General features: G+C 35.8%; 1 protein-coding gene across 1 annotated transcript in view; it reads right to left on the reverse strand.

The window, feature by feature from the left end:
* The window catches only part of LOC132555824 (disintegrin and metalloproteinase domain-containing protein 10-like), a 59,146-nt gene extending 33,083 nt beyond the window's left edge, over positions 1 to 26,063 (reverse strand). The window contains exons 1-5 of the mRNA XM_060220184.1: positions 25,954 to 26,063; positions 8,806 to 8,944; positions 7,130 to 7,251; positions 935 to 1,109; positions 118 to 223 (exon numbers count right to left, since the gene is read on the reverse strand). Coding sequence (XP_060076167.1) covers positions 118 to 223; positions 935 to 1,109; positions 7,130 to 7,251; positions 8,806 to 8,944; positions 25,954 to 26,011 — 600 coding nt within the window. The 5' untranslated portion in view covers positions 26,012 to 26,063. The remainder of the gene's footprint in view (positions 1 to 117; positions 224 to 934; positions 1,110 to 7,129; positions 7,252 to 8,805; positions 8,945 to 25,953) is intronic.
* Between the last annotated feature and the right edge of the window lie 528 nt (positions 26,064 to 26,591).

The following is a 26,591-nucleotide window of genomic DNA, read 5'->3' on the forward strand; positions in this document are numbered from 1 at the left end:
GTGACATGATGTGACCCAGGTGACTTGACGTGACCTGATGTGACATGACGCGACAGACGGACATGGGTAACACCATACATCCCCTCCACCTCAAACTTAGTGGGACTTAAAATTTACCTTTATGTTATGTTCATGCTTATCCAATGGTATATTGGCCATTTCCTCCATCTTGTCTTGATATAAGTCAAGTGCACATGTACCAGCTCCTTCTGGTCTTTTGTGTCTGGAAATAAAAAAGTCAAATTCATTTTACTGACTTAACCAGAGTAAGAAAGGGAGATAACTTCTGTTCTTTATTGTCTGACGATGAGAACATAAAGTGCAACTTCTACAAATCTGAAGAGAGTAATATATGTCAATTAAAGCTGTTTTATAGCTGGAATTAAGAACACAAAATGTGATTGATAACTGTTTTCTTAAAGGTAAGAAACAAAAGCACAAATTGTAATCATGTGTGGTAGAATGATTGCCAAGGGCGTTTTAATAACAAAGTTTAATAGTAAGAAAATTAATTGCAATGTAGACTCTTTTGTGTCTGGAGGTAAAAACTAAGGGTCAATTTATACTCTTTTATGACTGAAGATAGAAAAGACAGATGCACTTCAAATTCTGTTTGATACCTGGATGCAAGATGATGAAGAACAATTTAAAGTTTTTGAGTGGCAAAGAAATGAGGTCAATTTATGCTGTTTTATCCGGTATGTTTGAGATAAATAGAAATTGCACTTCTTATTTATTTACTCTTTTATATATGAAGGTAGAAAAGTGAAAGGTAATGTTTTTAAAGCCAAAAGATTAAGTTATAAGTTTAAAATAACCTGCAGTACTTATGGTTTGGACAGACAAATTTAGATACATATATCAAAATATAAAGAGCATAAAGTTTGATGATGAAAAATAATTATTTTCCCATAATGCAACATTTCTTCCTTACTTATATGGATCCATATTCATGTGTTTTTCGCTATATATAACAGAATGGAATGGTTTTTCATCTGAGAAGAATCTCCGGGAATGCTCTATGTGGTAGGTTGTGTCTCCGGGGACGACCACGAATCCTCGGAACACTCCCTCCACGATAGCTCCATGGACATAACTTCCTGGAATTCCTGAAACGACACAAGAATTACACTATCAGCTGTTGAATCAGTATTTTTTATCTTCAACTGTTGAAAATTTTTGGTTGACTGCTGGTTTTCTTATCCTGTCAACAACTTGTCACTTTGAGGGGAAGGCTTAAAATACATACCTCAGATTTTAGCTTGAGGTATTGCAGTCCATCATAAATTCTGATTTTTCTGATTCATGAACAAGTCTGGATTTGATTATACGTTTATGCTGCACTGATTCACCCTGACAGACAGTAAAACTCTGACACAGTAAATTTCCAAATTTTACATTTTACAGGAAAAAACTGTATGTTTTTTTTTTATTTGTGTCTGATCTCATTTGTGAAATTGCCACAATGTTTACTTATTAATTATCATACACAATGTTTAATTCCTTTGCCTCACTGACAGTCACTTTACAACGAGCCTCACTGACAGTCACTTTACAATGAGCCTCACTGACAGTCACTTTACAACGAGCCTCACTGACAGTCACTTTACAACAAGCCTCACTGACAGTCACTTTACAACAAGCCTCACTGACAGTCACTTTACAACGAGCCTCACTGACAGTCACTTTACAACAAGCCTCACTGACAGTCACTTTACAACAAGCCTCACTGACAGTCACTTTACAACAAGCCTCACTGACAGTCACTTTACAACAAGCCTCACTGACAGTCACTTTACAACGAGCCTCACTGACAGTCACTTTACAACAAGCTTCACTGACAGTCACTTTACAACGAGCCTCACTGACAGTCACTTTACAACAAGCCTCACTGACAGTCACTTTACAACTGACAGTCACTTTACAACAAGCCTCACTGACAGTCACTTTACAACATCACTTTACAACGAGCCTCACTGACAGTCACTTTACAACATCACTTTACAACAAGCCTCACTGACAGTCACTTTACAACAAGCCTCACTGACAGTCACTTTACAACAAGCCTCACTGACAGTCACTTTACAACAAGCCTCACTGACAGTCACTTTACAACAAGCCTCACTGACAGTCACTTTACAACAAGCTTCACTGACAGTCACTTTACAACAAGCCTCACTGACAGTCACTTTACAACATCACTTTACAACAAGCCTCACTGACAGTCACTTTACAACATCACTTTACAACAAGCCTCACTGACAGTCACTTTACAACATCACTTTACAACAAGCTTCACTGACAGTCACTTTACAACAAGCCTCACTGACAGTCACTTTACAACATCACTTTACAACAAGCTTCACTGACAGTCACTTTACAACAAGCCTCACTGACAGTCACTTTACAACAAGCCTCACTGACAGTCACTTTACAACAAGCCTCACTGACAGTCACTTTACAAATAGCCTCACTGACAGTCACTTTACAACAAGCCTCACTGACAGTCACTTTACAACAAGCCTCACTGACAGTCACTTTACAAAAGCCTCACTGACAGTCACTTTACAACAAGCCTCACTGACAGTCACTTTACAACGAGCCTCACTGACAGTCACTTTACAACAAGCCTCACTGACAGTCACTTTACAACGAGCCTCACTGACAGTCACTTTACAACAAGCCTCACTGACAATCACTTTACAACAAGCCTCACTGACAGTCACTTTACAACAAGCCTCACTGACAATCACTTTACAACAAGCCTCACTGACAATCACTTTACAACAAGCCTCACTGACAGTCACTTTACAACGTCACTTTACAACAAGCCTCACTGACAGTCACTTTACAACAAGCCTCACTGACAATCACTTTACAACAAGCCTCACTGACAGTCACTTTACAACAAGCCTCACTGACAATCACTTTACAACAAGCCTCACTGACAATCACTTTACAACGAGCCTCACTGACAGTCACTTTACAACAAGCCTCACTGACAATCACTTTACAACAAGCCTCACTGACAATCACTTTACAACAAGCCTCACTGACAGTCACTTTACAACATCACTTTACAAATAGCCTCACTGACAGTCACTTTACAACAAGCCTCACTGACAGTCACTTTACAACAAGCCTCACTGACAGTCACTTTACAACGAGCCTCACTGACAGTCACTTTACAACGAGCCTCACTGACAGTCACTTTACAACGAGCCTCACTGACAGTCACTTTACAACAAGCCTCACTGACAGTCACTTTACAACGAGCCTCACTGACAGTCACTTTACAACAAGCCTCACTGACAATCACTTTACAACAAGCCTCACTGACAATCACTTTACAACGAGCCTCACTGACAGTCACTTTACAACAAGCCTCACTGACAATCACTTTACAACGAGCCTCACTGACAGTCACTTTACAACAAGCCTCACTGACAGTCACTTTACAACAAGCCTCACTGACAGTCACTTTACAACAAGCCTCACTGACAGTCACTTTACAACGAGCCTCACTGACAGTCACTTTACAACAAGCCTCACTGACAGTCACTTTACAACGAGCCTCACTGACAGTCACTTTACAACATCACTTTACAAATAGCCTCACTGACAGTCACTTTACAACAAGCCTCACTGACAGTCACTTTACAATGAGCCTCACTGACAGTCACTTTACAACAAGCCTCACTGACAGTCACTTTACAACAAGCCTCACTGACAGTCACTTTACAACAAGCCTCACTGACAGTCACTTTACAACATCACTTTACAACAAGCCTCACTGACAGTCACTTTACAACGAGCCTCACTGACAGTCACTTTACAACAAGCCTCACTGACAGTCACTTTACAACGAGCCTCACTGACAGTCACTTTACAACGAGCCTCACTGACAGTCACTTTACAACAAGCCTCACTGACAGTCACTTTACAACGAGCCTCACTGACAGTCACTTTACAACGAGCCTCACTGACAGTCACTTTACAACGAGCCTCACTGACAGTCACTTTACAACAAGCCTCACTGACAGTCACTTTACAACGAGCCTCACTGACAGTCACTTTACAACGAGCCTCACTGACAGTCACTTTACAACGAGCCTCACTGACAGTCACTTTACAACGAGCCTCACTGACAGTCACTTTACAACGAGCCTCACTGACAGTCACTTTACAACAAGCCTCACTGACAGTCACTTTACAACGAGCCTCACTGACAGTCACTTTACAACGAGCCTCACTGACAGTCACTTTAAAACGAGCCTCACTGACAGTCACTTTACAACGAGCCTCACTGACAGTCACTTTACAACAAGCCTCACTGACAGTCACTTTACAACGAGCCTCACTGACAGTCACTTTACAACAAGCCTCACTGACAGTCACTTTACAACAAGCTTCACTGACAGTCACTTTACAACAAGCCTCACTGACAGTCACTTTACAACAAGCTTCACTGACAGTCACTTTACAACAAGCCTCACTGACAGTCACTTTACAACATCACTTTACAACGAGCCTCACTGACAGTCACTTTACAACAAGCCTCACTGACAGTCACTTTACAACAAGCCTCACTGACAGTCACTTTACAACAAGCCTCACTGACAATCACTTTACAACAAGCCTCACTGACAGTCACTTTACAACATCACTTTACAACGAGCCTCACTGACAGTCACTTTACAACAAGCCTCACTGACAATCACTTTACAACAAGCTTCACTGACAGTCACTTTACAACAAGCCTCACTGACAGTCACTTTACAACGTCACTTTACAACAAGCCTCACTGACAGTCACTTTACAACAAGCCTCACTGACAGTCACTTTACAACGTCACTTTACAACAAGCCTCACTGACAGTCACTTTACAACAAGCCTCACTGACAGTCACTTTACAACGTCACTTTACAACAAGCCTCACTGACAGTCACTTTACAACAAGCCTCACTGACAGTCACTTTACAACATCACTTTACAACGAGCCTCACTGACAGTCACTTTACAACAAGCCTCACTGACAGTCACTTTACAACAAGCCTCACTGACAGTCACTTTACAACAAGCCTCACTGACAGTCACTTTACAACAAGCCTCACTGACAGTCACTTTACAACATCACTTTACAACGAGCCTCACTGACAGTCACTTTACAACAAGCCTCACTGACAGTCACTTTACAACAAGCCTCACTGACAGTCACTTTACAACAAGCCTCACTGACAGTCACTTTACAACAAGCCTCACTGACAGTCACTTTACAACGTCACTTTACAACAAGCCTCACTGACAGTCACTTTACAACAAGCCTCACTGACAGTCACTTTACAACAAGCCTCACTGACAGTCACTTTACAACAAGCCTCACTGACAATCACTTTACAACAAGCCTCACTGACAGTCACTTTACAACAAGCCTCACTGACAGTCACTTTACAACAAGCCTCACTGACAGTCACTTTACAACATCACTTTACAACAAGCCTCACTGACAGTCACTTTACAACATCACTTTACAACAAGCCTCACTGACAGTCACTTTACAACATCACTTTACAACAAGCCTCACTGACAGTCACTTTACAACGAGCCTCACTGACAGTCACTTTACAACAAGCTTCACTGACAGTCACTTTACAACGAGCCTCACTGACAGTCACTTTACAACAAGCCTCACTGACAGTCACTTTACAACAAGCTTCACTGACAGTCACTTTACAACAAGCCTCACTGACAGTCACTTTACAACAAGCTTCACTGACAGTCACTTTACAACAAGCCTCACTGACAGTCACTTTACAACGAGCCTCACTGACAGTCACTTTACAACATCACTTTACAACAAGCCTCACTGACAGTCACTTTACAACAAGCCTCACTGACAGTCACTTTACAACAAGTTCCTTATATTTATCAAACGAGAAATATCTCCGCTGGGAGAAATTCTCAAAGAATAAGCATTCTACTAAGCTCATAAGTAAGTTTTGGTTCCTGCACCTGGCTGGAACAGCAATCAGCTGTTAAAGAAATCAGAATATCCTGTTCGTCTAAATAACTGATTTTTCATCAGTTTTGTTTCTTCAATAAACAAAATGTTTAAACGATAATTTTTGAATCGGAAGTAAATATAACATCAGATGTAATACAGAATTAAATACCATCTTCTTGTTTATATTTATATATGGAATATTGATATGGACAGATAGATACATATATTGTGTTAATTTTTAAAATTTATCAAATATTTTTTCTCTTGTTTTTTACGTCAACAACAATAATGTATTGTAATCAGAAAAATCTCAACAATTTCAAAGTGAAGTTGATATCTGAATGGTCTCTTCCTCTTAAGGCATTATATCATGGATATTGCCACTTAAGTTTTAAGTGCGGTCCTTGTCGACTCGTGGGTCCTGGGCGTAAGCCGAAGTTAACCCAAATAGCTTCACTAACTGTTACTGTTCAAGGCGACAAACGTTACTCTGAGTGTCAACATGTAAGTGAAAACAGCAGAATTTTACTTTTTAAGAAATCATACAAACACCCAATAAACAACTTTTATATCAAATCAAAACTTTCACCAATTATATAACTGTCAGCAAAATTTAATTGATTATCAAGTGGTTCCTGTTATCCAATAATCAACATACCACTACACACCTCTGAACCATACTCCAAACACCAGCAAATAAAATGTTGAAATTCAGGAATTGTTGTTATTCCTGGTTCTTCAAGTTTCAAGACAAAACTGCAAGAAGTATATACTGTACCCAAAACTCCACCTCATATTTAAATTAAGTATCGCCAGCCATTTTTACTCCCCTCATATTTACCTACCTGAAACTTTACCATCTTATTTACCTACCTGAAACTCTTCCATCATTTTTACCTATCGGAAACTTTACCCTCATATTTACCTACCGGAAACTTTACCCTCATATTTACCTACCTGATACTCTACCCTCATATTTACCTACCTGAAACTTTACCCTCATATTTACCTACCTGAAAGTTTACCGTCATATTTACCTACCTGAAACTTTACCCTCATATTTACCTACCTGAAACTCTACCCTCATATTTACCTACCTGAAACTTTACCATCATAGTTACCTACCTGAAACTCTACCCTCGTATATAAATGACGTGTCGACAGCCATTTTGCTGCCATTTCTGTGCTGGAGTTTAAAGTCAGGAGAAAATATGCTCTTTGCTCTTTCTAACTGAAGATCAAAATTTCTGAAAAATAAAAAATGATTATACCTTTATAGTAAGTAATATTCCAAAGAAAACTTAATCACTTTGAACATATAAGACTTAATAATATATATAATACTTAGAAAAGGAATCAAACCTAGGCAAAGTTAAACAATATCTATGTATTAATTTACTGCATAACACAAAACATGTGACAGAGAGAAACCTTTGTTGTTTCCATGGTTATAAACAAATTATGAAAATAAAGAATTATGTTTAGTTCAATGGTATTTGTGTCAGTTTTTGAAAATTACATCTAATTTACATTTAAAACCAATTATCTATCCTGGACACAGATGAATGAAATACATTTTTATATATCAACCTGATGTATATTGTAATTGATGAATATAATGATGATGATGATTTGATGATGATGATGATGATGATGATGATGATGATGATGATGATGATGATGATGATGATGATGATGATGATGATGATGATTAATATAATGATGATGATGATAATGATGACTTAGATTTAGCACAAACTTCCCTCTTCAGACAAATACATGATTTAGCGAACATTGATCTAGAAATGACTTTTAAATCCATGAATAACTATTATAATATTTGTGAGGATTTTGAATTCATGACTGACTAATACTGCGTATGGACATGATCATGAAGTCAATAGAAAAAAGAAGTGACTTACTGTAGATTGTGGACATGTACACAAGTATGTCTATCATCACACTGTTTAGATAGAATTTGGTTTTAATTTTACATGTCTTTATTCACATTTCACCCAACAGACAGATGTCAACTGACTTCATATGTGTTTATCTGTAATGGTGACTGCTCAAGATGTCTTGTCGTCTCATTTAAAACCACATCAATTTGATAATCTACTTAAAAGGGACTGCAATACCTCAGTCCTTTAAAGCAACAGTCTACGTAACATCGGGTAAAGACTTCAGGTGGGTAGTTTGACATTCCATACCCGTTGCAGGTTGAGCAACAAGCAGAGAGACAGGCCAGTCAGTGCTGGATTAGCTTTAACAAAACACTAAGCTTATTGCTCAGGATGTAATGTGATGGGCCTCCTGTATGTTGTTCAGTGAGGTTGTCACCAGCTACTATAAGGAGACCTCATCTTCAAATATTTACCACTCCATGGTATTTCCACTATATAACCCTAACAACTGTAGTTGCACAATATCACTTCATAACTGACAACTGGCGTACAAAATCAACAGTAATGGAAACGAATTAATAATATTACCTTTTGTACATGACAATTGAATTAAATATTGAAATATGTATTATTCATTTGTTCACGTGTATTAAACTTTGTTAGTACTTTGAATATTTTTGATGTGCATTCTTTTATCCAGCGCACTATTTTTTTAGGCGGAAGCACACGGTAAGTCCGCTGACTGGTAATCCTAACAAACAAACATCAATAAAGCCTTCTTCAAGGGTAGAAAGCAGAATTACACACATTAGTCTATTAGTGTCTGTTGTGGTTTCAAAAGGCCTTCATCACAATAAATGGTACACAATATCAATGTCGGTCATAATCAACACTTACTTGCCATAAGCTTTGAATCGTAGCACCAATGATGGGTCACTGACAGAGCGTTTGGCCCGTAGATGGCGCTTGTGTAGAGTTTCCGGACTGTAGTTTAGCTCTTCATAATGGTGTATATAATCATCTAGGCGGTTAGCATCTGAAAATAAAAAAATAAATTGAATATTTAGATATTTCATTTATAAAGATACAACAAATCAAAATTTGTTGGATGAGAAAGGATGTCAGGATGCCTAGGGTTCAAATTAGACAGAATGTCAGGATACCTAGGGTTCAAATTAGACAGAGTGTCAGAATACCCAGGGTTGAAATTAGACAGAATGTCAAGATACCTAGGGTTCAAATTAGACAGAATGTCAGGATACCTCGGGTTCACATTAGACAGAATGTCAGGATACCTAGGGTTCAAATTAGACAGAATGTCAGGATACCCAGGGTTCAAATTAGACAGAATGTCAGGATACCTAGGGTTCAAATTAGACAGAATGTCAGGATACCTAGGGTTCAAATTAGACAGTGTGTCAGAATACCCAGGGTTCAAATTAGAAAGAATGTCAAGATACCTAGGGTTCAAATTAGACAGAATGTCAGAATACCCAGGGTTCAAATTTGACAGAATGTCAGAATACCCAGGGTTCAAATTTGACAGAATATCAGAATACTCAGGGTTCAAATTAGACAGAATGTCATATTACTCAGGGGTTAGAATAGACACATTTTGCTGTATATTATCAATAAAATTTAAATGTAGATATAAATAAACACAAAACAAATAATTACACTTGATTGTGAGTGAATTTCTATATCTCAGGAATCCTTCTATCTAACACCATTACAGCTAGGTAGTGTACACTGCCAGTACATGTTATAGATGTGTAGACAGACAACGTTACAAGGGCGGAGACTGTATAGTCTATTTATCTGGGTGTGGTCAACAGTATTAGTTACAATATACATAGCTCACATACAAATCTTGGGGAGGACAATTCTGTAAAAGGGAGAAACATTATAATCACTGATAAAGGTCCACAGGGCCTGTAAAAAAACAGCAATAACAAACTTTCAAAGTCAAAATCCAAGATTGCGCCTGTCAGGCAGAACTTTTGACCAACCAATGGATTGAACCTTATACCAACAAAAGTTTTAGAACCTGTTCCTCTGTCCAAGCTTTAGGACAAACAGATAACAGATCTGTTATATGCATACTTACTAAGCTTTTCTTATTTCTAAGTTTGAAAGTTGAATTTTCAATTTAATGGAACTGATAACACTGTCTGTTGTCATAGTTTAGTGTATTTGACCTGTAACCTTGGTAACCCTTTTTCCCAGCATGCTTCTGGCCCAATACCATGACCCTGTGCCTTTTGGTTATTGAAAAGAAGTCGAAAATGTAAATTGTTTACGACGAACACTGGATGACAGGCAATCTCAATAGGTCACTTGAGACTTCTTCTAAGCCGACAAAACAAAAGGTCTGCCGTGCCTGTAGGTACCTATTGGCCAAACCTCTAGATCTAAGAACAAATGGTGGCCCAATATTAAAAAGTCTTTGTTGCTTGTTTACTTTCATCAAATTTTTATTTTATAACTTGATGTACAAAGAACTGCTATTTTTTTTATACAAAATATTAAAAAAAACGACTCAAAAAGAGCCATTCCATTTACACTAACTTATCCTCTGAGATCATTTATTTCCGTGGGAAATTCTTTTTTGTTGATTTTGTTTATTTTATGGAAACAGATGTCCACAAACTGCCATAATTAGTATAATTAACATGAGCGATATTCATCTAAGAAATCAACAAATTCTGATTTGTCTTACAAAAACTGAGCCCCACAATATCTAATTCTATGGTAACTTAAAGAGTTTTCTTTTTAAATTTGTAAATCTTCTGTCTTGGAAAATAAAATTTCTCTCTTTTGCTAAAACCTTATTAAATTTAACGACTTACTATATAATATATGAACGTCAATGTGTTTCACTTCCAGTTCAGATTCTAATGATCACCATGTCATATAGAACTGTTTTATGTCACTGATCAGTCGCCCTTCAAACACCTTCCCTGTATATATATCACTAGTGATGTTTACATTATAGAAACATAATAATATAAATGGTTACATATGCAAGAGCAGTTATGTAATCACCTCATTCATACATGACACATAACTTACGTATTACATTTCACAATAACAATATGAAAAATATTTTATTTTTCTCAGTTGACTGACTGTAAATTGAACTAAAGCAATATTTGTTTTTAATTGTCAATATTTACACAGCAGTTTAAATCTGAAACTATTTTAAACAGAAACTCAAACTTTGATCTTTAAACACAGTGATACTTTGAGAATATTATGGTCACGATTTAAATAGCTTTATCTAAAAATAGATAAGAATAAAGAAATAAGGATAGGTTTATCTCTGACTTTATCCAGGTATATTTAGCAAAGTAAAGACTGACTGACATCTAAACAGTGAAATACAATTCTGACCTGTCAGTCATAATCCACAGACTCCTAAAAGGATGAACGAGTTGTATAATGGAGTTAAATTTTGAATTCTGGCTTTATTGTATCTAGTTCTAAAGTAGAAATGATATCCTTGTGTGTCGCTTAAAACTCTTGAACAATCTTATTTTAAAAAAACTGCATGTATAAAAAAAAACAGTATCTCATAAGCTTGTCCTCAAATTACTGGGGTATCTCTCGGGGATTTTTTAGATTAAACTTGAGATCAAACAAAACATTTGGATTTTGAAGGTGAAACACAGAATAAATAACAGATACTAGTAAGTTCTCTTTATCAAGTATCTACACAAAATATTCAAATTGACGAGACCTACAGCTGTACAATTAAATCCATGTATACACTGATCTATGTACAGGCAAATCAACCAATACCAGGTAATTACATACACGAATTCAGGAACATGGACAGTGCACTTGTCAATCTACGTACAAGGAAAACTGTGCTACACTCCATTACTCTACAAGGTTATGTCTATACTTAGACAACTTTTCATTTCAGTGATACGAGGAAAATCCATCCGAAATAAATTTGACTGACATCCAGTTGTGTAAACTCAAATGGCATTCTTTAAACTAACGCGGCGTATATTCCATTAACATATAAATGATTTTATCTGCTAATTTGATTTTGAATATTTTCTCATCCTCCTTAATTTTGTTTCTTCTGTGTACTTTAAGGAAATTTAATATACAGATTTAATCTATGGAAGGGGAGAGCAAGATTCAGCAAAAATTCCTTGGAAATTTCAACAGGCGTAAATATTTCAGTAAATATATCTGAACATTTCTTTAAAGTTGGTCATACTAAATAGAATAAAAGTTCTTCATCTTACAACACAACCAGTAGAAGATTAGTGTGTGACGTATCTGTCTACACGGTCACCTTCATCTTAAAACAAAACCAGTACGAGATCAGAGTGTCACGTTTTGATGACTACACGGTCATCTTCATCTTATAACACAACCAGTACGAGATCAGAGTGTGACGTTTTGATGACTACACGGTCATCTTCATCTTATAACACAACCAGTAGAAGATTAGAGTGTGGCGTTTCCATGACTAAACAATCGCCTTCATCTTAGAACACAACCAGTAGAAGATTAGACTGTGATGTTTCTATTACTACACGGTCACCTTCATCTTATAACACAACCAGTACGAGATCAGAGTGTGACGTTTTGATGACTACACGGTCATCTTCATCTTATAACACAACCAGTAGAAGATTAGAGTGTGGCGTTTCGATGACTAAACAGTCGCCTTCATCTTAGAACACAACAAGTAGAAGATTAGAGTGTGACGTTTCTATGACTACACGGTCGCCTTGAAGATTAGAGTGTGACGTTTCTATGACTACACGGTCACCTTCATCTTATAACACAACCAGTAGAAGATTAGAGTATGACGTTTCTATGACTACACGGTCGCCTTGAAGATTAGAGTGTGACGTTTCTGTGACTACACGGTCGCCTTCATCTTATAACACAACCAGTAGAAGATTAGAGTGTGACGTTTCTATGACTACACGGTCGCCTTCATCTTATAACACAACCAGTAGAAGATTAGAGTGTGACGTTTCTATGACTACACGGTCACCTTGAAGATTAGAGTGTGACGTTTCTATGACTACACGGTCACCTTCATCTTATAACACAACCAGTAGAAGATTTGAGTGTGACGTTTCTATGACTACACGGTCGCCTTCATCTTATAACACAACCAGTAGAAGATTAGAGTGTGACGTTTCTATGACTACACGGTCAACTTCTTGGTTCAACATACAAATCATAACCCAAAAGTTGAACATGGGTCTATTGTAGGACAAGAAATATATCAATAAATTATTTCAAATTCTACTGAACAGCATTTAGAGTGTAAATACTACCAGTAAAATATCTTTAATAATTTATGACAAAAACAAAGTGACAATTGCAGTGAACATTTCTCAAGAGACTTATATCTCCCTCACAGAAAACAATTCTGCCCTATATCCTATCAGCCTTAACCTACATGAAATGTATAAATGTTGGCTACCTTCAACATCAGACCTTATGTAACTCTGCTAAAATACTAGTTGCAAAATCCCGCTTGGCTAGAGAGAACTTCTCTTTAGCTCGCAATCAGTTGAGTGTCAGACTAGTAAGCCAGGGGTCCCAGGTTCGATTTCCTAGCAAAGGCATTGGAATTAATAATGACGTCTGTTACACATCCTTTTATTCCTACTGTTGGCAAAACTGACAAAAGTTAAATTGAGGTAAAAGTTGTCATTACAGTGTTTACATCATTATCCACTTCTTTTATCAATTACACATTTAAATAACACCCTTATAAAGAACGATTTCCAATCAATTTAATTAACACCTAAGTTTTTGTTTGTTTTTCACCGTTCTAATTTTGCAGATCGCTCCTGTATGAAGAGAAAACAGAACAAACTGCTGTCAGCTACACAAAATTACAAATGTTTTCTTGATTAAATGTTCTAGTTTGAAGTACATGTGAACTTAACTTAAGAAACATAGTTAAATAAATTACCTCAAAATAATACATTGTCTTAGCCTTTTTCAGTGTGAACCTATAGTGTATCTATGTGTTAGGTTTTAGAACCTAAATAATGCATTGTCTTAGCCTTTATCAGTGTGAACCTATAGTGTATCTATGTGTTAGGTTTTAGAACCTAAATAATACATTGTCTTAGCCTTTATCAGTGTGAACCTATAGTGTATCTATGTGTTAGGTTTTAGAACCTAAATAATACATTGTCTTAGCCTTTATCAGTGTGAATCTATAGTGTAAACAGTGTATCTATATGTTAGGACCTAAATAAAACATTTTATAAGTAAAACACAAACCAAATAAATACACATAACCTTGAAAATTAAAAAAAAACAGGTTTACAGAACAGGCCTTTGCTTTAAATGTTACATACCACATAATTTTTCACATCCTACATTGACAGACAAGAAGCCCAATGGGCTTACAGCATTTTCCTGGTATAAATATCATGCCTCAAGGCCTTTCAATTCATGAGGACAGGGTTCAAACAAATTTGACCTGTTACCTTGAACATAGGTCAAGGTCAATTTTTCACAGACTTCATCCTAGAAACATACTAGCACATTATTATGCCTCAAGGCCTTTTAGTTCATGAGAATTAGCTGTTTCAAGGTTTTAACAAATATCACCCCTTTGACACTGAATATAAGTCAAAGACAAGTATTTTAAAAAAACAGCGTCAATTTTCATCAAAGGAGAATACCAGCCAAGTGTCATGTACCTGGGCCTTATAGTTCAGTAGAAGAAGTCTTTTAAATGTTTTAACCCCTGTCACCTTTAATATAAAATTTGTCATACTTGAACATAGGAACATTCCAGCCAAATATCATGCCTCTAGGCCTTTTAGTTCAGGAGATGAGTCTTTTAAATTTTTAAACAAATCTGACCCTGTGACCTTGAATGGTACATGTAAAGGTCATTACTTTTCGCAAACTTTGTTGGGCTTCATACTAGGAACAAACCATCGAAATATGAAAACATCTGGTCGATTAGTTATTGAGAAGAAGTTGTTTAAAGGTAATAGTTGACGCTGGACAACAAATACCACGCCATGGCAAAATTAAATAATTTACACAAAAAGTTTTCATTTTTTTTACCTTTTCCTACGAATGTTAGATTATTTTTCAGAGCCTATCTTTAAAGAAATATAAATTCAACTATTTGAGAAAAAAGAATTTTTTTTTTGTTCAAAATTATATCATTTTCTTAAAATATGACCTAATTTTTCTTATCCTTCATCTATAGAAAATTTTATCAAATTGTTTCTAATAGTGAAACTATTGTAAATTTGGCATTTTTAGGCAGCTCAATTTTGGTGTTTTTCAAAAAACATTGTTTCCTTGTTTTTGTGAATAACTCAATAAATCTGCTTATTACCGTTCAGAGTATCTATAAAATGAACGAAAATGAAAAAAACTCAAACAAATTTATGATTTTGAAGTAGAATGAATTACATATATTATGTAATTGTTTTCATCTGCATTCATTATAAAATATTTACATTTTGACTTCGCTCCGCCTCAATGAAACTAGTAATGTCACTTCGTTGCATTTCCTAATGAAAGAAGTGGGTCATGTGCTTTTTTTCTGAGCGGCAAATCACTTTCTGTCGGTGTAGGAATACATTGTTTACTCTTGCGATCTAATTTTATATCGTCTACACGTTTGTATGTTAGCTATTTTAGTTATAAAAAACATTATTAATATTTGTTATGAATGACCATTTCATGTTGGATATGTATATATTTAAGTGTATAAACATGAAACAAATAAAAACTTCCAAGAACTATGTTTGTTGTTGTCTTGACGACGAGAGCAGCTTGATGACTGCTGTTCCACATGTGTACACAAATGTATGAAAAGTACAACAATGTAGCAAACTATCACTGTCATGTAGTGCAGTGTCTGTAGAAGGCATAATGTTTCAGCGGGAATTTTAAAATAGTAAATGTAAATATAAGGATTGATTGTCGATTTTGTTGCTTGCTTTGCAGTTCACTTCATTTGCACGAGGTTCACTTCACTTCATCAGTCCATGCAAGCAACAAAATAGACAATCAATCCTTAAATAATGATCCAATTTTCATGAAATCATTCATTATTTTAGAATGTACATTAAAATATCTAAAATTATTAAAACTCAACATCAGCCCCTTTTCTTTATCCTAGTAATTTAGATGATTTTATTTCAATTCACAACAAGTAGATTTACAGATTTTCATTAAATTATATAACAGCACATCTGTAATATATTGTCATCTGTCATATCATTTTGTCTTAAAATCACTTGGTAAGTTTACTTGCTATTTATTCTAAAACCTAAAATATTTTTCGAGCATGATCACCTCGGGCAAAATTCACAAATATATCATTTAACAAGTAGTTAATAATTCATAAAGCAAGCTATACCATCCGTATTACAATTTAATCAAAATAAAAAATTGACATGCATAACAAATTTATATCATTCATCACAGCGGGTATAAATTACAATCTTAATTGTCAGATATTGATTCACAACTTTCTATCAATTTGGCGGTTTTGGTACAACTATCACACTGCTTGCATAAAGAATATTAATTAGTTTTCTTTTTTTTTTATAAAGCTTAGACAAGTAAGTAAGAAATAAAGGCTCTTAACAACCAGCTATGAAAAAAATACACCTACCAATCTCCCTAGATAGGGCTTATCTAATTGTCTTCACTGATTGCCATGGAAACAGACTTCATTTAAAAAATCCCCAGGGTGGGTCCTGTGGCAGTTATTGTCCGGAGTGTCTAGCCAGGGACTTCATCCCTGGGGGGAAGGGGGGAGGGGGTAAGGGGGTAAGGGTGGGGGCATAAAATACCTATCCTGATTGACTAGTCACAGATTGAGTAAAAATGAATGTGTTGACCCTTTGAGTTTTGTAATAAGCCCACCCCCTGATTTTGAGTCAGAAGTAATGTGTTGACCCCTGGGGTCCTGTAATAATGACTAAAACAAACTATAGGCTATGTATTTATACTGAGACAGCAGTAGTAGAAGGTGAGTGATGTATGTATAAACAAACTATAGACTATGTATTTATACTGAGACAGCAGTAGTAGAAGGTGAGTGATGTATGTATAAACAAACTATAGACTATGTATTTATACTGAGACAGCAGTAGTAGAAGGTGAGTGATGTATGTATAAACAAACTATAGACTATGTATTTATACTGAGACAGCAGTAGTAGAAGGTGAGTGATGTATGTATAAACAAACTATAGACTATGTATTTATACTGAGACAGCAGTAGTAGAAGGTGAGTGATGTATGTATAAACAAACTATAGACTATGTATTTATACTGAGACAGCAGTAGTAGAAGGTGAGTGATGTATGTATAAACAAACTATAGACTATGTATTTATACTGAGACAGCAGTAGTAGAAGGTGAGTGATGTATGTATAAACAAACTATAGACTATGTATTTATACTGAGACAGCAGTAGTAGAAGGTGAGTGATGTATGTATAAACAAACTATAGACTACGTATTTTATAAAATATGTGCTGTACAACATAGTAGCCCTTAATGTTACAGAGAATTAAACTATAATACTCTAATATCATCAAATGACAGCAGGACATGATGTACAATATACAACACAATTCGAATGTTTCACCACAAATAATCCACTATATCTAGAATTAGAGAATCTTAAAAGGGCTGCTTAGTCAAATTTGTTTATTTTTTTTCTAGTTACAAAATCATTCGTAAAAATGTTCTATAACCCTAATGAACTATCCTTGTGAACATATTGATACAAGCATATGTTTTCCATCGGTTTTTTAATTAGTTATATGGGAAATCCTAATCGTCTGTACAGATAAATGCAAATGAGCAAGCTGCCTATGCACACTTTGACCTGTGAGCATGTGCAAACGCGTCTGAAAAAACTAAACAAAAATGGCTTCCCAGCCAAAGCATGTTCGTGGAAAACGGGTCACATCATAGCACACAAAACGTAGAAAAAGCCAGTGGCACCCTCGAATAACAATATGAGAGCAGTACGAGAGGTGGGACAAGTTCAAGCAAGAAAACTTTTTCCAAAGTAATGAAGAAGTTGTGAAGACTCTCCTAGACTGTTGGTAAGTGATAAGTCATCATCGCTGGTGATATTTTTTGTATGTCAGACCGTGTTTGGCAGATTTAAACCATCAAATAACAATTCACTGTGTATTTTAGTAACTTTAATAAGTTTCACAAAGGTTAACCTCACAATTTCTTTCATGATTTTCTTATGAAAGGAGTTAACATGAAATCAGACTCACTGTTTCGTCACTTGATGCCTCAATATCACATGCAACATTCTTCCCGCCAGAGGGCACAGCGTTTCACGCTATATTTGGATTATCGCTATTTTTATCGGGGGCTTCCCCAGATTTTAAACTGACCACACTGGACATTGGCTATGTAGGAGAAATCTACTATGTACAGATTTATTAGTCTGGACACATATATTTTCATTTCCAGCTGAATAGAAAAAACGTTGCTTGACTAAATAGCACCTTTAAAATGATTCCTGTAAGAATGTTTACAAAATGTCCTTTCAAATTTGGGATAAATTTTGTCACAAAATATTTCTTTCAGGAAGAGAAATTTGAATACCTTTACTTCCACCTGAAATTAAACTGTCAGTTCCACATTTTAGGTATCAATTGGAAAAACAGAAAAGAATTAATATTTTCTTCAAAGTTGGGAAAATGTTCTTGATTTTTTTAATACTAAAAAATTAACTTTTTAACTAAATGGAAACTTGTTTAAAGGTTATCAAAAAGGGGGCTAAAATTGGAATGTTGAATTAGAACTGAACCCTGGGTAATTCTAGATTTTAGTTTAGCAAATTTGTATAGTACATATAAAAACACATTAGTCATGGATGAAATGCTGGGACCTCGTCATATTGAAACATTTATCGTGTATATAAAAACATTGTACAGAAAGTTGTCGGCTATAAAGGAAATGGAGACAGGAAACATTTTCTGTATCACAAAGATTAATAATCTGAGTGGATTACCAGATACATTTTAAAAAATGTCTTTATTTTTCATAAATATAACTTTCAAACACTTAACCATCACTTAACACACCGTACTACGGCTACCTTAACTCACTGAACCATGGCTACCTTACCTCACTGATCCATGACTACCTTAACTCACTGTACTATGACTACCTTAACTCACTGATCCATGACTACCTTACCTCACTGATCCATGACTACCTTAACTCACTGAACCATGACTACCTTAACTCACTGATCCATGGCTACCTTAACTCACTGAACCATGGCTACCTTACCTCACTGATCCATGACTACCTTACCTCACTGATCCATGACTACCTTAACTCACTGTACTATGACTACCTTAACTCACTGATCCATGACTACCTTAACTCACTGAACCATGGCTACCTTACCTCACTGATCCATGACTACCTTAACTCACTGTACTATGACTACCTTAACTCACTGATCCATGACTACCTTACCTCACTGATCCATGACTACCTTAACTCACTGAACCATGACTACCTTAACTCACTGATCCATGGCTACCTTAACTCACTGATCCATGACTACCTTAACTCACTGTACTACGGCTACCTTAACTCACTGATCCATGACTACCTTACCTCACTGAATCATGACTACCTTACCTCACTGATCCATGACTACCTTAACTCACTGATCCATGACTACCTTAACTCACTGTACTACGGCTACCTTAACTCACTGATCCATGACTACCTTACCTCACTGAATCATGACTACCTTACCTCACTGATCCATGGCTACCTTAACTCACTGATCCATGACTACCTTAACTCACTGTACTACGGCTACCTTAACTCACTGATCCATGACTACCTTACCTCACTGATCCATGACTACCTTAACTCACTGTACTACGGCTACCTTAACTCACTGATCCATGACTACCTTACCTCACTGAATCATGACTACCTTACCTCACTGATCCATGGCTACCTTAACTCACTGATCCATGACTACCTTAACTCACTGTACTACGGCTACCTTAACTCACTGATCCATGACTACCTTAACTCACTGTACTACGGCTACCTTAACTCACTGATCCATGACTACCTTACCTCACTGAATCATGACTACCTTACCTCACTGATCCATGACTACCTTAACTCACTGATCCATGGCTACCTTAACTCACTGATCCATGACTACCTTACCTCACTGTACTATGGCTACCTTACCTCACTGAATCATGACTACCTTACCTCACTGATCCATGGCTACCTTAACTCACTGATCCATGGCTACCTTAACTCACTGATCCATGACTACCTTACCTCACTGTACTATGGCTACCTTACCTCACTGATCCATGACTACCTTAACACACTGTACTATGACTACCTTACCTCACTGTACTATGGCTACCTTAACTCACTGATCCATGACTACCTTACCTCACTGAACCATGACTACCTTAACTCACTGATCCATGACTACCTTACCTCACTGTACTATGGCTACCTTAACTCACTGATCCATGACTACCTTAACACACTGTACTATGACTACCTTACCTCACTGTACTATGGCTACCTTAACTCACTGATCCATGACTACCTTACCTCACTGTACTATGGCTACCTTACCTCACTGTACTATGGCTACCTTAACTCACTGATCCATGACTACCTTACCTCACTGTACTATGGCTACCTTAACACACTGTACTATGACTACCTTACCTCACCGTACTACGGCTACCTTAACTCACTGAACCATGGCTACCTTAACTCACTGATCCATGACTACCTTAACTCACTGAACCATGACTACCTTACCTCACTGATCCATGACTACCTTACCTCACTGATCCATGACTACCTTAACTCACTGATCCATGACTACCTTAACTCACTGAACCATGACTACCTTACCTCACTGATCCATGACTACCTTGCCTCACTGATCCATGACTACCTTAACTCACTGTACTATGACCATCTGAACACGCTGAACCATGATAACTTGAAATCACTGAACTATGATTAAGATTTCGGCGTACAGTTAAAAAGATCTATTTTAACCCACCATAACATCATAATCGCATGACCGATTTCCAAGCAATTTTCGATAAAATGATCATTCAGACATGTCTATGTCATCTTACTGAGCTGTTATGATCTTCACAAATATTTCAGCTTGTATAAAAACCTAAGTCTGAGGAAGTTATCCACTGAAGGACATTAATATAGCATGTATTGATATTACTCCTGAAACTACAATAGATGTGGGTGGGCTTATTACAGGACAATGATATAGCATGTATTGATATTACTCCTGAAACTACAATAGATGTGGATGGGCTTATTACAGGACAGTGATATAGCATGTGTTGATATTACTCCTGAATCTACAACAGATGTGGATGGGCTTATTACAGGACAGTGATATAGCATGTGTTGATATTACTCCTGAATCTACAACAGATGTGGATGGGCTTATTACAGGACAGTGATATAGCATGTGTTGATATTATTCCTGAAACTACAATAGATGTGGGTGGGCTTATTAAAAGGACAATGATATAGTATGTGTTGATATTATTCCTGAAACTACAATAGATGTGGGTGGGCTTATTAAAAGGACAATGATATAGTATGTGTTGATATTACTCCTGAATCTACAATAGATGTGGGTGAGCTTATTAAAAGGACAATGATATAGCATGTGTTGATATTACTCCTGAATCTACAATAGATGTGGGTGGGCTTATTAAAAGGACAATGATATAGTATGTGTTGATATTACTCCTGAAACTACAATAGATGTGGGTGGGCTTATTAAAAGGACAATGATATAGTATGTGTTGATATTACTCCTGAAACTACAATAGATGTGGGTGGGCTTATTACAGGACAATGATATAGCATGTGTTGATATTACTCCTGAATCTACAATAGATGTGGGTGGGCTTATTAAAAGGACAATGATATAGTATGTGTTGATATTACTCCTGAAACTACAATAGATGTGGGTGGGCTTATTAAAAGGACAATGATATAGTATGTGTTGATATTACTCCTGAAACTACAATAGATGTGGGTGGGCTTATTACAGGACAATGATATAGCATGTGTAGGTATTACTCCTGAAACTACAATAGATGTGGGTGGGCTTATTACAGGACAATGATATAGCATGTGTTGATATTACTCCTGAAACTACAATAGATGTAGGTGGGCTTATTACAGAACACTCTGCAATAAGTCTCCTCGGCCACCCATCAAAATTACTTTCAGTATTCTATATATAAAACTATTCAACCACTTTGATCTTGATACCATGAAACCTGTAATAATACAATGTCTATATATAACAAGGATGACCTTGGCTTTGACCTTGGGCCCCTGAAACACAATGATGTTTAAAGTATATTCATGATTGACCTTTGACCTTCCTGAAATGTTTCACAAGTTGAAGAATGAAGTTGCTAGGTGCTTTAAAGAAATCGAGATGAGACTGACATGGCCAATCCTATATGCCCCCCTCCATTTCATTGAAATAGAAATGATCAGAAGCTGATTTCATTATCAAGAAGAATTAATAATATAATTATTTTTCTAAGATTATTTGATACAAAGTCCTGAGCACCATTTCCAAAATTCTGATGAATCCAGTTGTAAAGTGATATAGAGGGTTCTCAATGTTTGAGTGAGTTCCACAGGAAAAACTTGAGTCAATCTCAAATAATCGAGTCTCAAAAATGTCTGTGATGTACATATATCTGCCCTCCATCAAGTTAAATTACCAACCTACAAATCTCAACACTGAATGACTCACGATCTCTTTAAGCATGAAATTACAGTAAATCATGTTTATCAAAGAAAGTACTAACACAACCTACATACAAAATGTATTGATATTTTACAAGCCAGGAGATCAAGATATATTGTTATTTATAAACTCTCATAAGTAATATAGAGGGTAGGGTCCGATATTGGTACTGGATCTTCTATATATAGAATCTAGTAAGTAATATAGAGAGTATGGTCCGATATTGGTACTGGATCTTCTATATATAGAATCTACTAAGTAATATAGAGAGTATGGTCCGATATTGGTACTGGATCTTCTATATATAGAATCTACTAAGTAATATAGAGAGTATGGTCCGATATTGGTACTGGATCTTCTATATATAGAATCTAGTAAGTAATATAGAGAGTATGGTCCGATATTGGTACTGGATCTTCTATATATAGAATCTACAAAGTAATATAGAGAGTATGGTCCGATATTGGTACTGGATCTTCTATATATAGAATCTACTAAGTAATATAGAGAGTATGGTCCGATATTGGTACTGGATCTTCTATATATAGAATCTAGTAAGTAATATAAAGGGTATGGTCCAATATTGGTACTGGATCTTCTATATATAGAATCTAGTAAGTAATATAGACGGTATGGTACTGGATCCTAACAAATGTGCATAGGTGGTGTATTAGTGGTATAGATGATCAATGAAGTACAGTACAGACAAGTGAGGACACTTTGCCAACCATTTAAATGGAAATCACACATACTAGACCAATGTAAACATGTTTCCTATAGAAAGTGCACATATCATTTATAGAACTTCAATGTACATACAGGTTACTATACATTGTAAACATAAAATTTTTTTACAATCCTGTTTTATTCCCAGAGTCTGTGTCAACTTGCTGTGCATTCGTCACGAATACCAAATAGATACTTGATTTCTTTGTCTAAACTTCATAATCTTGTTGAAATATTTTTTTTCAGTCAATCCATTCAAAACAGCATTATTTTATATTAAAACAATAGTACAAAGCTACACCACAGTGTACTCACTAAGATTTAAATGAGGTGGTATGTCTACAAACATTTCTGACTCAACATTAACCAGCTGTAACATCATCGTTTAAATACTTTAACCAGTGATTTTTGGGACTCAAATATTTCAGTCCTGAATTCATATTTTCCTACAAAACTCACTCAAATTTTAAGAGCCCAATTATATCGTTTTGTAACCTGGACTCAAAATTTTGGATATTACACTATGGACTTACCAAATAAAAAATCCTACAAAAATTACTGTGGAACAAGTAGCCAATTCTGACTTGATGAAAACAAGGCTATTTCTTTCAGCAACTAGCTTTCTCTTTGAACACTAAATCGTAAATTTTCAATTTATACAAACATACAGACCAACATTCACACGTTAAACAGTGAAGATATATGCTTGAAAAAGATACAGAAAAATCTACATATTATCCAAACATTATCTTTGTGTCAACACTTGAACATTTACATATCGTGACATCTGACACGGCCTAACACAGTATGGACATACCCCTTTGAACAACGATGGCCACTTTCCCCTTAACCAATTGGATCAGGTCAGACAACCTGAGAACTAGGTTCAATGATAACACACCAGAACCGGAAGTCTGAACTGATATGTGTACATTTCAAAATGCAGTTTCTGAATTTCTTGTCAAAAGTGAAAAAATGAACCAATAAGAAAATTACTATGTATTTTAATTCGTACTTAATAGCGTAATATTTCCCATGGACAAACTGGGTTATTGTTGTTATTCAGCAAGCTAGTCCCTGTTAGGCACAACACTCAAACTGCACCTGTCTAATATATATGGCTTTAAGTGTTAAGTAAATTTATTTTTTATTCAACAGAGAATTAAGTCATAATGTAATGTAAAATTCCTTCTTAATGTCAAAACTCAAAAATATGAAAATAATATCAACACTTTGACAAACCCTGAAATATACAATATCTCAAATATTATGAATCCTTCACTGATATGGTAAAAAGTGGTTGTGGTTTGACTAATAGACATCATTGTCAACTAACTGTTTACTGTCTTCAATAAATGGTCATAATGAACCATTCAAAGATAAAATCACCATTCTTTTCCGGTGTTTACCTATCCAAAAACCTTCTGAATCTATACTTAGATAAAACCATTTTTTTTTGTGGTGTTTACCTATCCAAAAACCTTCTGAATCTATACTTAGATAAAACCATATTTTTTTGTGGTGTTTACCTATCCAAAAACCTTCTGAATCTATACTTAGATAAAACCATATTTTTTTTGTGGTGTTTACCTATCCAAAAACCTTCTGAATCTATACTTAGATAAAACCATATTTTTTTGTGGTGTTTACCTATCCAAAAAAACTGCTGAATTTATACCAGTGATTTCAAAACAAAAAATAATTCAAAGTCTTATTTATCTTTTTAAGAATTGGTCTAAAGAAGTATAAAGTATCTGTCAGTGTATATATTTATGGTTACCTGGAAACGCCTGCTATTCTTTAACTTATCACATGATGAATACAATAAATTAGATACTATTTCTGAAAGACAGCCAAGATGAAGCAAAGGTTAACAGGTTGGCTCTCAACAAAACTAAGATTTTTTTTATAAGGTCAGTAATTAATATCATGATCAGCATAATCATAATTTGACGATGTATGCTAAGACAATGGTTCCATTGTACATTGTGTACATACCATAAAACTGTCTTCCTTTGCGCATTCACAGTAATTGAAGAAAAAGGCATTCCAGTTACACAGCAAGATAAAAAAACAACTGTGTAGGATTAGTCACTACTTATTGAGACATATAAACAGTCATCAGTAATAAATTTGTATTGACCCGTATTTACCGGTCAGATATAGAATGACTGTATCCACGTATACACACTCTTTTAGATAAACAAGCTCGTGCCTTCACTGACCATATGATAGCACAGCCCGACTACAGCCTTGGGGCGTATTACAATTCTATTCACTAAGAATTCACACAAGGTGTATGTGAGAATGGAACTATATTTTCCAAGAGAAATTAAATCTACTAAAAGCAAAAGCAAAGTTGTTTAAAATTAAAGTTACCAAAAACATATGAAAACGCAAACAACGTGATATTTATCACACAAATTATTGGACATTACATGACAATTTTTTGACAGCAAATAAGGATGGTGTTTACCTGTATAAATAGCAATGAAAAATAGATGTAGGACACAGGAGATCACTAATTTCTCCATGGTTACTTGTGTATTTCCCTGAGTTTTCTCTCCTCTCTGTCTGCAATGGCCACCAAATTTCTCCAAAACGTCTCTATCCGCTTAAATTCATTTGTCAACACAACATCTTTCCAGATACACTTTCTCGCGGAAATGATTAAATTTTCTATGGGCATGCGCAGTGCATGTAAGATTCAGGAGAAATGATTCTTCCGGGTTAAAAATAGATCGCCCTGAAACATGACAATAAGTTTTCGTGGTACAAACCTGCTGATATATACGACCCTTGAACACACTGACGTGAACCTCACTCCCGTGGAGACGTGATTCACTTCTTCATAGTGTCACGGTTTAAGTCAACAGGACATTATAAATTGTGTAAACATGATCTACGACTGTAAAAAATCCAAATAAATCATCGAGTAATATTAGAGGGAAACACATTTATTTATGTATTTATTTATTTATTTTAATCAGTATATTTTCAGATATACTTTTATTTTATTTTCATAAATATGTATATTTATCTATTGACTTAGATAACGAAATTTGAATATCTAATTTCGAAAACATGACTGTTCTTTATTATGTAATAACCGGG

Source organism: Ylistrum balloti, unplaced genomic scaffold (assembly GCF_031769215.1).
Source record: "Ylistrum balloti isolate Yb309-2 unplaced genomic scaffold, AGI_CSIRO_Ybal_v1 Utg370518, whole genome shotgun sequence".
NCBI classification, from domain to species: domain Eukaryota; kingdom Metazoa; phylum Mollusca; class Bivalvia; order Pectinida; family Pectinidae; genus Ylistrum; species Ylistrum balloti.